This window comes from Apium graveolens, chromosome 3 (assembly GCF_009905375.1).
Source record: "Apium graveolens cultivar Ventura chromosome 3, ASM990537v1, whole genome shotgun sequence".
NCBI lineage: Eukaryota > Viridiplantae > Streptophyta > Magnoliopsida > Apiales > Apiaceae > Apium > Apium graveolens.
This window is the reverse complement of record NC_133649.1, coordinates 265,744,292-265,757,007: the sequence shown is the minus strand read 5'-3', so window position 1 is coordinate 265,757,007 and position 12,716 is coordinate 265,744,292. Positions and strand designations below refer to the sequence as shown.

The window sequence follows — 12,716 nt, the reverse complement described above, 5'->3', positions numbered from 1 at the left end:
AGATCTTTAAACACTTTGTATGTTAAGAGCTTGCTCTGATACCAATTATTATTCCCAGTGGACTAACAATGAGATTTATAGAAGGGGGGTTGAATGTAAATCTCAAAACTTTTTCAAGTTTTGAGCAGTTTCTAAGGCTAAGTGTTTTTTAGAGCAAGTGTGTGTGAATTGCTTGAAGCTAATGCAGACAGATATATATTCAAACACAAATGTAAAGAACACGGAGAACTTAAAAACTTTTCTGGTGGATTTTTTGTTCCGCCGGAGATGTGTTATATCATAAAATCTGTGATTCAAAGAATTAAATCATAGTTGCTTCCTAGTACAAACTAGATGATTTTCTCTCTGGATTTTTCTAAACAGCTCTGGAAAATTCACATCTAATTACTAGCTGCTACTTGGTTTATATATCACCAAGTTTACAAGTGAAGACAAAACTGTAAAAATACAATTAAAAAGGCTCTTCACATGTTTCTTCTTCATTTCTCTATCCAATGCAATTTAGGCTTAGCTGTTAATCTTTGAATACTTCCTTGTTTACACCAGAATGGAAATGCTGCATTTTCTTGATTCCTCCTAGAGGCTTCCACATTCCAGTTTGTCTCTGTCAACCCATGTGCCTCTGTCAGCTTATGAATTGTCACTATCAACTGCTAATGAACTAAGCATCCGTTGAAGCTTTCATCCGTTGATGCCTTATCCGTTGAGGCTTTATCCGTTGAAGCTTTTATCCGTTGATTCATTATCAGTTGAAGTCTTTATCCGTTGAAGCACTTATCCGTTGATGGATATTATCCGTTGAAGCATTAGAGACATCCGTTGAAGCTTTGTTTCTTATCCGTTGAAGGTCTTCAATATCAGTTGATACTTCTTCACTTATACAAAATTACAAGGCATGAAATATTTACAATTAGCCCTCCTATTTGCATATCTACTAGTAGTCAACGTGACTGATACTGTCCTACAACATCTTAAGAATTACAACTTGAATCCAGAGAATGAAATGTGCTACAATACTAAACTTATTGCTAGTAAAGCTACTCCTTCAACGGATAGACAAGATGGTCTTATCCGTTGAGGCTACAAACACTAGATTTCTACTTAAGTGTTTTGTTTAACTTATCATCAAACTAATACACATATTCCTAACACTACTAGAGTTCGTCGAAGTCCATGAACATTAGTTGTTCATGGGCTAGGCCCAATCGGCTAGAAGAGCAGAGACATGTGTCCAAAATGAACACAAATTCTTACAAAGAAGGATCCGAAATTCCTTCCCTTACAGGAGTCCTAATTACCATCTAAGTAGAAGACTTGTCCACCAAATCTCTGAACACAAGTCTAACCCTAGACTCATCTCTATATAAAGGACTTTACCCCTCAACCTAAAACTACGTTTTGGCTTAATCCTCGAATACGGATATACAAGCCACACGTGCTTGGTGTGCCCTCGCCGCTATAGCCCCGAGGGAATCATCAAGAACTACGTTTTTAGCTTGATTCTCTACAACACGGAGATACGTAGGCATCTTGCGAGGACAGACGGTCCCGACCGCGAGAGCTACCATTAAAGTTCGAAACTCACAAAATCTAGGATTAATTACTAACGCACCCTAGTTTTTATTTCATAACAGATGTCAACTGAAAAAACCATGTATCGAGCATGTATAGGTGTATTGAACTTTTTATGTCTATAATTAGATAAGTTATATATATCTATATTGTCATACTTTAACTATCATATTTTTATGATTCAAATAAATTAAAAATCAGAAAAAAAATTGAGGAACTTTCATGTACATAAGTACAATACAAACTTGCATTGACATTTGACATTAAGTGTTGTTGACTGATCATTCACAATTTTAACACAACAAATACACGAATTAATTTTTTACCACATTTTTAACTTACAAAAAAATAAAATAATTATGAATAAATCAATATTTTATACATATTTAGAGAATGCTCGGGCATTACACTGACTAAAGATTATGGTATGTATAAGTAATCGACCTAGCACTGCCTAAAAATTGTGTTATGTATAAGTAATCGATTTTCAAGATATCTTGTTATTATTTTCTCTATCATTCATAGCGAGTTATATACCATTTTATTTCTCAATTTTTATTTTTCTTTAAAATGTATGGTGAAAAATGAACACTAGACACACATATAATTTTTGGCTTATGGCCTTACTTAAATATATAATCATATTGATTTATATTGGTGTTTGGCTGCGGTGTACACGTCACAAATTGAAAGAATGGTATCGACTAAAACAAATCATCTTAGTTATATTTTTGTATCAAATTAAAATAAAATTAGAAAGAGCATAGCATGTTCAAAACTATATATTTGTTAATCTTGAATGCGATATGTGAAAAGTTACTAAGGTTAAGAATAAATATTTAAATTACAAACAAAAATAAAATTATAAACATATAAACTACTATATTCTGCTGTATATCAAACAACCACAAACACATTTACAACCCCATGGATCACACTTAGCGGTGAACAACAATAAATATCATAACCGTTTTTACAACAACCCCAATGGATCGCCATTAGCGGTGCACAACAGGAAATACCACTCTCGCCCTCTATTGTTTTAGCTTAATGTCAAATTTTCAAGAAGACTTTCAACCCAAATATCATTATAAATAAAAAACAAGTCATATACACAAACAAATACGTTCTCAATCCACCGGACAACAACATGCATATAATGTTAACAATTACAGTTAAATAAAATAAATACTCGTAATAATATTGCAACTACACCAGTAATACTCATGCTCATATGCACAAATAAAACATCATTTATCCATCAGACAGTAATATAAATATATTTTCAATAATTACAGTTAAAAAATAAAAATCAATTCTATGAGATTAAAAAGTCTACTTGAAAAGATTAAATTATCCCTATTTTTAATATTTATATAAAAGATATGTTTTGTGGGAATCGAACTCATATTATTTCATTCAACTATACAACCTCTTACCACTACACCATATTGCCACATGTGCTTTGTATCATACACATAATATGTAAGTGTGCTAAATGAATATTTTATTTAACTTTAAAGATACTTACTTGAATTCTGCAAAAAAAGGATGGTTAGTTGAATATTTGTATGATTAATTTTAAAAAATTGAATTCCAGATATAAAATTAGGCATCTTATTTATTAATTATTTTTTAGTTTGAAAATATATCTCATATATTTTAACATATTTTTTATTATAAAAAGTAATTAAAATGTACATATATAATTTTTAAAAAAATATTGAAAATAGAATCGCTTATATATAAATAATCTATATTGATATTACATATTTAAATAAGTTCGAATTATAATGAGTCAATGTATTTTAGAACTTGGCCCATTGTTTAAAAATACTCGAAATTTGACTACATAACCCGGCCGAAAAACATCATCACATTCTACATTTAGTAAATTTAAATTACAAGCTCGGCGAGAATATTTTACCAATAATATTAAATTTTTAATATGTTATGTTAATATAAATTAATGTGTTTGAGATCTTTATAGGATCAAGTCAATTGATTATTTATATTTAAATTACTAACTTTACTGGTAACGCATTATTATTTTTGGGATTTGTCCCAATTTTAATAATATTTGAAACTTGAAATGAGATCTCACTATATTTGTTAAAACTATGATAATATGTTAAATCGATTTATTTTTCATTTTTCACTTTAAAAAAACTAACTTTTTAAAAAGAATTCTTTTAGATCAGCAATATTCATTGATCAAAATAATATTGTACAAATATTTTGAATTATTTTAATATTTTGAATTATTCAAATAAAAGTTATATCTATACTATATTTTAACATTTGATTTAATGCATTTTATATTATTTAAGGGAAAACACATATATTGTTCAATAATTTGAAAGAATTAACCAGTTTAACTGATATTTATAAAACTTTATCGAACTGAAAATTTTTAATTTTAGAAGAATCTGCAGCCGCTACCCTTCAGGTGCGCACCAGGGTAAACCCTACAGGCTCACGCAATAGCCTGCAAATCACATGAATCAAGGTAAACCGCATTTAAGCGACAAGCTCTGACTCAGGAGTCATAATCATAAATTCTCATCTCGTGGGATTCGAATTGGTCAACTCTGTATTCAAATATATGTTAATTTGTAACTTTTTATTTGTAAACATATTAACGACATTCTACAGATTAAGTTTAATCGTTTCGTTTTAAACGTACACCCTGTTTATATTCATTCATTAAATATAAAATAACGGGTAAGAAAAATATAATATAATAATATTTGAGGGGATATTCACTCCTAAAAGTGGGGAAACATTCGAAACTCCTAATATTATAGAGGGGGACATGGAGCTTGTTGGAGATAAATTTTATCTCCATTTATTCAAAATTTGACTCAAGAGCCTATATAAGGATATTGTTGAAGTTGCTCTACAAACATTATAATTGCACTGATGTATAAAAAAAATTTAGAAAATGAGTCGTAACTCGCACGTGTTATTATACTAGTTAACAATAAAAGCCTAAAATAAAATTGATTTTATTTGAGCCAACCGGGCCCTTAGACGGGATGATGGGTTTAAGTTTGAGGAGGGGGCTTAACTAACTAACGCGCACTTGAAGTTGAAGATCAGTTGATGCATCAATAAAATCAGAGAGAGAGAGAGAGAGAGGATGGTGAAGACAGTAGTGGGAGAAGAACAGCAGCTTAAGCTAGCCGAAGATCGCCTCAGTCAATCAGGACTCTCTTGCGAGGTATGTGTAGATATATCCATTTCTATTCTCTATCAGTACATTGATTGATTGATGAAATATATATACACGAAAACGTAGATGAATATAAAATTGGGGAGATATATGAAATTGAAACAGGTAGGTCTAGTAATTGGTAGGCTGAGCTCAAAATTGGACAGAGGCTTGGTTTTCGATTTAGTTCAGACGCCTCCAAATGATGCTGGAGATCCTGCTTGTTCACTTATTAATAATAATTATCACACAAATAAGAATAAGAAAGGAGGATCATCCTCTAAACTCAAACAAACCTCATATTCTTCGCCTTTGTTGTCCATCGATGCTGATTGGGTTTCCGAACACGCTCGTCAGGTACTTTAATTTCTCCTTTTATCTATGTACACAATTGACAATTTCATTTTAACGATTCTTAAATGTACGATTCTTAAATGTAGTTTTTCTATGTGGCTTGTGTAATTACAATTATCCACATATAGACTTTAATTTCTCCTTCTATCTTTGTTCTTTTTAAGGTCTCAAGAATGCTATTAGGCGGCATGAAAGTGGCCGGAATCTACATATGGACTAGCGAAATCTCTTTCAAGAATTCAACTTTAGTCCTCTGCCAGGTCTTTCTTGTGATAATTATTTATTGATCTCATTGTTTCGTTATTTGCTAATAAACAGAACAAAATTGTGGTATACTTTATTTAATTGTACTCATGAATTTAGTGATAGAACCTTCAATATTGATCTTCTTCTTTTAGTTGCAGTGAATATTTTCTGATTCGTTCCTGATGTTAACGCTCATGCAGACTGTAAAAGGAGTCGCTGAAGCATCACATTTTATGGCCACTAATTTGGATGAAAGCTTGCTTATCCACATTAGTTATAGTCCAAGGAGGTAGCTTCATCATGTTCATCTTTGTCTATATTTAGATTTTGTTAGTCCTTTTTATTGATACATTTGACATTATCTTATTTAGATGGACATGTCGAAATTTCTCTGTGGCTTCAAACATAACGTCAAGTAGCCTTCGGCCATGTGATTTTAAAATGGGAAAAGCCTTGGCTTCTCTTCAAACATTTAGGTGCACTTATACTTTTGATATGAGGTATGTTGATCATGTTTTCTTTCTATTGCTTTAAGTTTCTCAATCTTTTAATTTTTCATTGGGCCTTCACTGATATTCTCTGGACTCATTTTCAATAGTTTAGGATTATAAAGACACATTAATCGGCATTAACCATTCTAGGGTATCTTATATAAGATGATATGATACGCATTACTAGTTTGAAAGCCAAAAAAATAGGTGGAATAAACCTATCTGTGCAGGCTCTGCACTTTGCACAATTAATCAGTAGATTTATTCATAAATATCTATTAGTTCATATGAATTAAGTCTGTTAAATAATGAAGAATACAAGTGTTTAAGTAGAGATCCTAAAACATGGAAATCATGTAAAAACCTAGAAAAAGGAAACTAATCTACCTCCATGTTAAATAAAGGAAAGAATTATTTAATCCTAATATATTTAACCTACTAAAAACTAGTTGATTTACAAATATTTATTGTATAAATAAAATATATTTAATTTTTTGATTCCTTACTATCATGCTCTTCATCCTGATTCAGAGTTTGTAACTTGTAAATCATTAATCTCGTGGATTAACCATGTCCTACAGCGCAAATCTTAAAGGGGATGCTACATTAACCGTATTCATGCATGCTTAAAATATTGAGAAACAAGCGGGCATGAGGACCCTTACTCCAGTTTTCTTCTCCAATACATACTGATGTATGCACCTGCAACTTAAATGGTTTTAGACTTGTTTTGTAACCACTTTGCGCCAAATGTAAGGTTGTTGAAGTCGGATGAAATGAAAAATATATGTATGACATGTGAATAGTCATAAGTTATAACTCATAATCTACCAACATACCTCAGAGTCCCATCAGATCTTAGATATTTTTAATTGCACGCATTATTGTTAAGCATTAAGTTACAAACTGAATTTTTAACTGCATTTTTCTTGTCTCGAAGAAGGTTTTTTGAAGTACTGTCTAATTGTTTAAGTTCATCTTCACAGACTGCCAATTTTTTATGAGAATAGATCTAGTATCAAAAGTCTAGCTGCCATTCTTCGTCATGGAATTGCAAATCAAGTGCAAGAGCTTAAAGCTACTAAGGCTTTGATTGATGGGAAATTGGTATGGAGCTGTTTGACAAGTCATTTTGAATGTGTCATAGTGTCATGTCTGTAGTTGTGTAATGCTAGTGTGCTTCGTGAATATTTTCTGTACAGCGCAAATGTGTGATTACTGAAAGTATATCTCTTATGTCAAACAAGCCATGAAATAGATACGTCTAGTCTAGAATTTATATATTCCTGTTAAGTCCTAGAGTATAACTTGTTTATGCTTACAAATTTGATGGTTTGGGGTCTTGTTTTAGCGCATGACAGTGCCTGCTTCATCATGAGTGTTCTTTGAAGTCAGTTAATGCTGAAAAGAGGTTTCATTATGTTGTGCCTTCTCCTTGGAATGTGTATATTGCAATATTAAGTGATCTTGATATTTGAGCTACTCAGTGGAAAACTGAGATGGCTGTTGTCGACTTGTTATAAGTCATGCTTGACATTATCGTACAAGATACACAAATGACATAGATACTTCATCTACAAAATGGTTGATGTGCTGTTATTCATGTAAACTATATCATACAAGTACATTATGCCTTTGTGTTATTATTATGAAAGTGATTTAATTAGGTGAGATTGAAGAGGACTAGTGTATTGCGTACATACATGTTCTTTAATATCGAATTGCAGATGTGTTGGTGTAAGTGATATCGTGAATTTCTCTGTCTAATAAATCATTAGCCATCTATGTTTGTACTTTGTCAGATGATGAGAAAAAAAAAGTGCTTAGAGTACTTTCATACCAAGTTTATGGATTTGATTTGCCTGAAATAGTTTTTTGTTATATGTTTAGGTTATTGATGTGGAGCAGTGTGCATCAGAGGGTTTGCATGATGTTGAATTTCTTGTACCTTTCATGCAGAATACTGCTTTGGAAGGTACCTTTTATCATCATATTTATCCGAGTCTTGTCAGAGGACTAAATATTTGTGTTTTGTATTTAAAGATTCTCGTGCTTACCACTTTTAACACCGCCCATTTATCTATTCAAGCATGCAGTCAAGAGGAGGTTGTCGGTGTTCTTACTTTTAGAGGCTCCGTGTGTTCTTTTGCATACATAAACTCCAAAGAACCTGTTTCACAAGCTTTGACCGATATAAAGGTACCAAAACTAACTTTAATGAACTCTTCATAAAGGACTATGCATAACTTTTAAGTTCTGGAAACATGTGCTTATTTCGTGTCTCATATCATCTTTTCCAACCAAATGGAGTGTTGGATAATAAACACTTTGTGAATTGCAATGATGAGTTGATGCGAGGTGAGCAATATAGATTTGAAATAAGATTTGCAGCCGACCATTTATTTCATTTAATATGTGAAAACAAATAGCGGTGGAGTATAATTTTGTGAAAGGGCTAGGCAAAAAAGAAAACAAATTTTTATTTTTGATATTAGGCTTCACACCTTTATTCTTGGTTTATTTTGATCCTTACTTCCCAATTTATACTTGAAATTCATCCAGAACAGATGTATTAGCATTTGAACTGGTGGCAAACCCTTGTTCCACTTAATATGCGCGACGTTGATATGCAACAGAGTTGCAGGATGATAGAGAAGAACAATTATATCTATATATAGAGAGAGAGAGAGAGAGAGAGAGAATTCATATTTTAAAGGGAGATAAATATTGGAAGAGAAAGAAACCTAGTTATGATAACTTCATGTCATCTTTCAAAAGTCACAACTGATCATACATTCTTCGCCTACTTCTGAAAATGAACATGCTAACTAATTATTTCTTTTATCTATCCTACTTTAGTGCTAAAAGACTAGAAGTGCTTCAACTACACATAACAAATAATTAAAGTAATAACTTCAGTGAAATTATCAAATATAATAATTTCAGGTGAACAACTAATAGCATATATTTTTACCTTCTTTTGCCAAGAATATTTCACAAATTTTGTGTTTCATTAAAGGACAAGACTTAGTTCCCTGCAGTCATTACTTTGAAATGCTGATTGTATATCATTTTAGTAATAGACTTGTTCTCAAGAACTAAATATGTTAACTTACATTTTCCTCGCCTTTCACTAATGAGTTCTTTTTTTATTTTTTTTATTTTAGAGAGACATACTTACAAGCTTGCAAAGTAGGTTAGATATCATCTGCGATGAGGAAGACTCGGAATCATATCATATTGCTAGTGGTGGTGCAGAATCAAGAAATGAAATATCCACTACGAAACTTGGTCCCAAACTTGACCCTGAATTCTTAAGGTAGTTATGGTTTTATTACTAAATATCAGTTGCTTGTATAGATCTACATCTTGCAATTGCTTTTAATTTTTTTGCAAATGCTTATGATGTCAGTCACTTGTGTTTCTTTAACGGGTGTTGATTTTTTAGCAATATGTAACCAATTCCTTGGTGCCAAATAAATTGTTACTGATTTTGTTTGTGTTGAATGAAAACAGTCAACAATGCAATATTGCATTTCCAAGAAGAGTATTTGTACCATGGTTGGCGGATACATATATATGTGACTACATACAACCTTCTGAAACACTTGAGGTTTGTATTACAACACACACATATATATATATAATATTTTTGGTTTTGTAGCTGCATGATCAATAATACCCTAGTATAATCTGTATTAAGCATTTCTCTTCAATATTTACCAAAGATAAAACCTTTTTTTAATTACTCTGCTAGAATTTATTTGGGTTTGATACATTCTACTCTAGTTATAGGCGCATATGCTCAAAAACATTCTGTCTATTGTAAAACATGCCAGTAATATGCTATTCATGTTAAAATATGTCCCAAGAATAATAAGAAAAAGAGGTTCCGGTTGTTTTACTCTTGCCATACGAAGTATATACTTCCTCATTATCGTACCATATTAGAAACTGGATAGACACCATCGATGTCTAGTGAGCAAATGAAACTTCCTTGTTTCAGTAGTCTTATCTGGGACCAGCTTTTCTATACCAAGTAAATTAAACATAAAGGCTCGCAATATAAAAATCAATTATTTGGTGACAGTAATATTTAAGAGCTTACAAAAAAAATTACCCAAGTGATATTCCCTTACGTACACTTCGTCTTGTGTATGGTTTCAAGGTGGTAGAATGAATCTTTCCATTACCTTGGCACATCCTAATTCCCAAATGCTTGTCCTAAAATATACAATGAATGTGGAAAAAAGTTACTGTGCAACTCAAGGTCACAAAAGAGTTTAGTTATTAGTGGATAGTTTCAGATTATGGACATATTCAAGGATAAACAAGAAAGTGAGAAAATTTTCCAACCCCTGCTACCTTGTTAATGAACCATCTGCAAAAGTTAATTTTCTGTTGTTAGGGTAATGAATATGTGTGCTGGATTAGTGGAAAGAATGTTTCACAACACATTTTTTTCTCCTAAATCAATAATTCAGCCATCTGCAACTAAATAATGAGATGGAAGTAAATTTAAGTACACACAGTTTGGTGACGGTGCATATCTTTTTGCAAACATGAACGGGTCAGTATCTTTGAAATGTCACTTTACATTTCTACTCTTATATGATGGGTAAACTATGGATAAAGATTTCTTGGGTTCTAACTCCCATTCTCTGCTACCAGGTTCTAAAAGATCACTTTGTAGAGTTGATGTCAATGGAAGCTCCAGCTGATGCATCTGGAATCTTGGAGCTTGAAACAGAAGCACCCACTTTGGGCTCTTTTGCCTATAAATCTTTTTGGGAAATTGCGATTTCTAGCTCTTCAGAATCTAAGCCAACGTTGATTAAGAGGAACATAGTTAATGCAGGCACAGGGACCTGTCTCGAAATCCGTGAAAACTGCTAACTTTAACATCATTGCTGCCGTATTAACTCTTGTCATATCCATATCTGTAGGTCTTGCTCTTCTCTTTTTCAAAGGATCTTCATAGCCATCCCAGTACTAAGTACAGAACAGGATATGTAATTTGCTTGTTAGAATTTTACTTTAAAATTTTAGGCAACATGGCATGCAAAATCTTCCCTAGTATTGAGGGACTATTAATTTATAGTTTGTCTTCAAAATTAATTGAAATGGGGAAATATTCAAGTGAGGCCAGTCGCCTAGATTACCTCTGTTGTATCTCTACTAAGGGTTTATTTGGAGGTCTTCCTCAATTAGCAGTTTCTTTCTGAAAAACTATCTGTTCTGGTCTAGATCATATGCATGTTGTCTATGTATAGTAGTTTTAAATTCTGTTATACACAATTTGTTTACTGGTAAATAGTTTTATGTCAATATTTAGTTTATATTTAGAGCAAGTTAGTTTGACTTTGAGTTCATTAATTATTTTTTCTGAACTTCGAAAATGTTAGTATATTGTTGTATTTAAAATTAGTAAAACAAAATATCCCAAAGAATAAGCGTGGTTATCAATTAATTTCCTGTTAATCTTCTTACGTGATTCCATTTTTTAAATTTGATTAATTGTTATCAAATTTTTTGAACGGTATATTACAAATAAATTGTTAAATAGAAAATAGAATTTAAATTAAATTAAAATAAATATGAGATATATAATATGAGAAATATAAATCAGTTTGTATATAAGTAATAAATGAGGGTGCTAAGTTAAATATAATTAAAATTCATCCGATTTGCGAATTAATTGTAAATCGATGTAAGGATTACTTTCGATTACCAATTTCTACAAATTGTGTAAAAGTGATAATAGAATTATGCAAAACTTATTTTCAGTTAGACTTTGAGATACTCGCGAAATAGCAAGAGATGGCTAATAGCAAGATCTTTACAAAAGGGATTGAAAGTATATAAAAATCATACTTTTGAGCTAGCATCTAATTCTTTTAGAATATTTGTGCCACAAACAAGAAACTGGACGAGTAATATATATGACGTGACTGGTTAAGAGGTTTTCACTTTTCGGCTATAATTTTTTTTACCAAATAATCTTGATGACAGCGTGACCGGATATGAGGTTAAAAGATTTTCAGGAAACGTCCAGCTATAAATTTTTTTATCAACAACAATCTTAAAATAAATAATTTATGATTTAAATTAAATTATTAACTTATAACTAATAAATAAATAAATACTTATAAGTTATTGTAAATTATATGTGTTTGAATAATTTATTTATAACTCAAATTTTTTTTTACTTAAATGAATTAAAATAAATAATTTTTAAATGTGATTATCTTTCGATCGTGAATCTTAGATTAAATTAACATTTAAAAATATGCTTTAAAACCAAAGTTAATAAAAAAGCGAAAATCAAAAAATATGTCATTATCAAGATTCAACTTATAAACCTATAAATTATAAATTTGACTTATAAGTTGAATCGACCAATACTAATAAATAAGTTATGACGAACTTATAACTTATAAGCCATAAGTTACTTAATTACTTGTAAGTTTGTTCCCAACAGGTCCCAAGTCATTCACCTGGAACCTAAGTCATTGAGTTGTGCTACTAATTACAAAATAGAATCCATTTTTATTTGTTGTGGGGGGATCTGGTTCAAAGTGGGGGGATCTGGTTCAAATAAGAAGTAAGAACAGTACAGGTGTTGATGCAAATCTTGCGACTGAGTGGTGCTCCCAAGTTATCTCTACATGCCGAACTGCTAAAGCTGAACTGAATGTTAATGATTCATGCTCCTGTTCCTAAATAAATTTCAAATTCTGTAAAAAAGTCATTATTAGTGGTGACATTTCAAGTTTTATTAATTTATAATGTAATTAGTGCAAGTTTAATTGGATTCCAAATTAATTGACAAGCGTAAA

At 31.3% G+C, this 12,716-nt stretch overlaps 1 protein-coding gene across 1 annotated transcript; it reads left to right on the top strand.

Moving 5' to 3' along the window:
• Window positions 1–4,595: 4,595 nt before the first annotated feature.
• On the top strand, window positions 4,596–11,123 carry LOC141713287 (uncharacterized). Its single transcript, XM_074516634.1, is given in 12 exon segments — window positions 4,596–4,795; window positions 4,913–5,143; window positions 5,305–5,400; window positions 5,587–5,675; window positions 5,758–5,886; window positions 6,864–6,984; window positions 7,768–7,852; window positions 7,967–8,076; window positions 9,045–9,196; window positions 9,394–9,490; window positions 10,549–10,761; window positions 10,763–11,123. Coding segments are annotated over 12 exon segments (1,500 nt in total). The 5' UTR covers window positions 4,596–4,714; the 3' UTR covers window positions 10,859–11,123.
• Window positions 11,124–12,716: the final 1,593 nt, after the last annotated feature.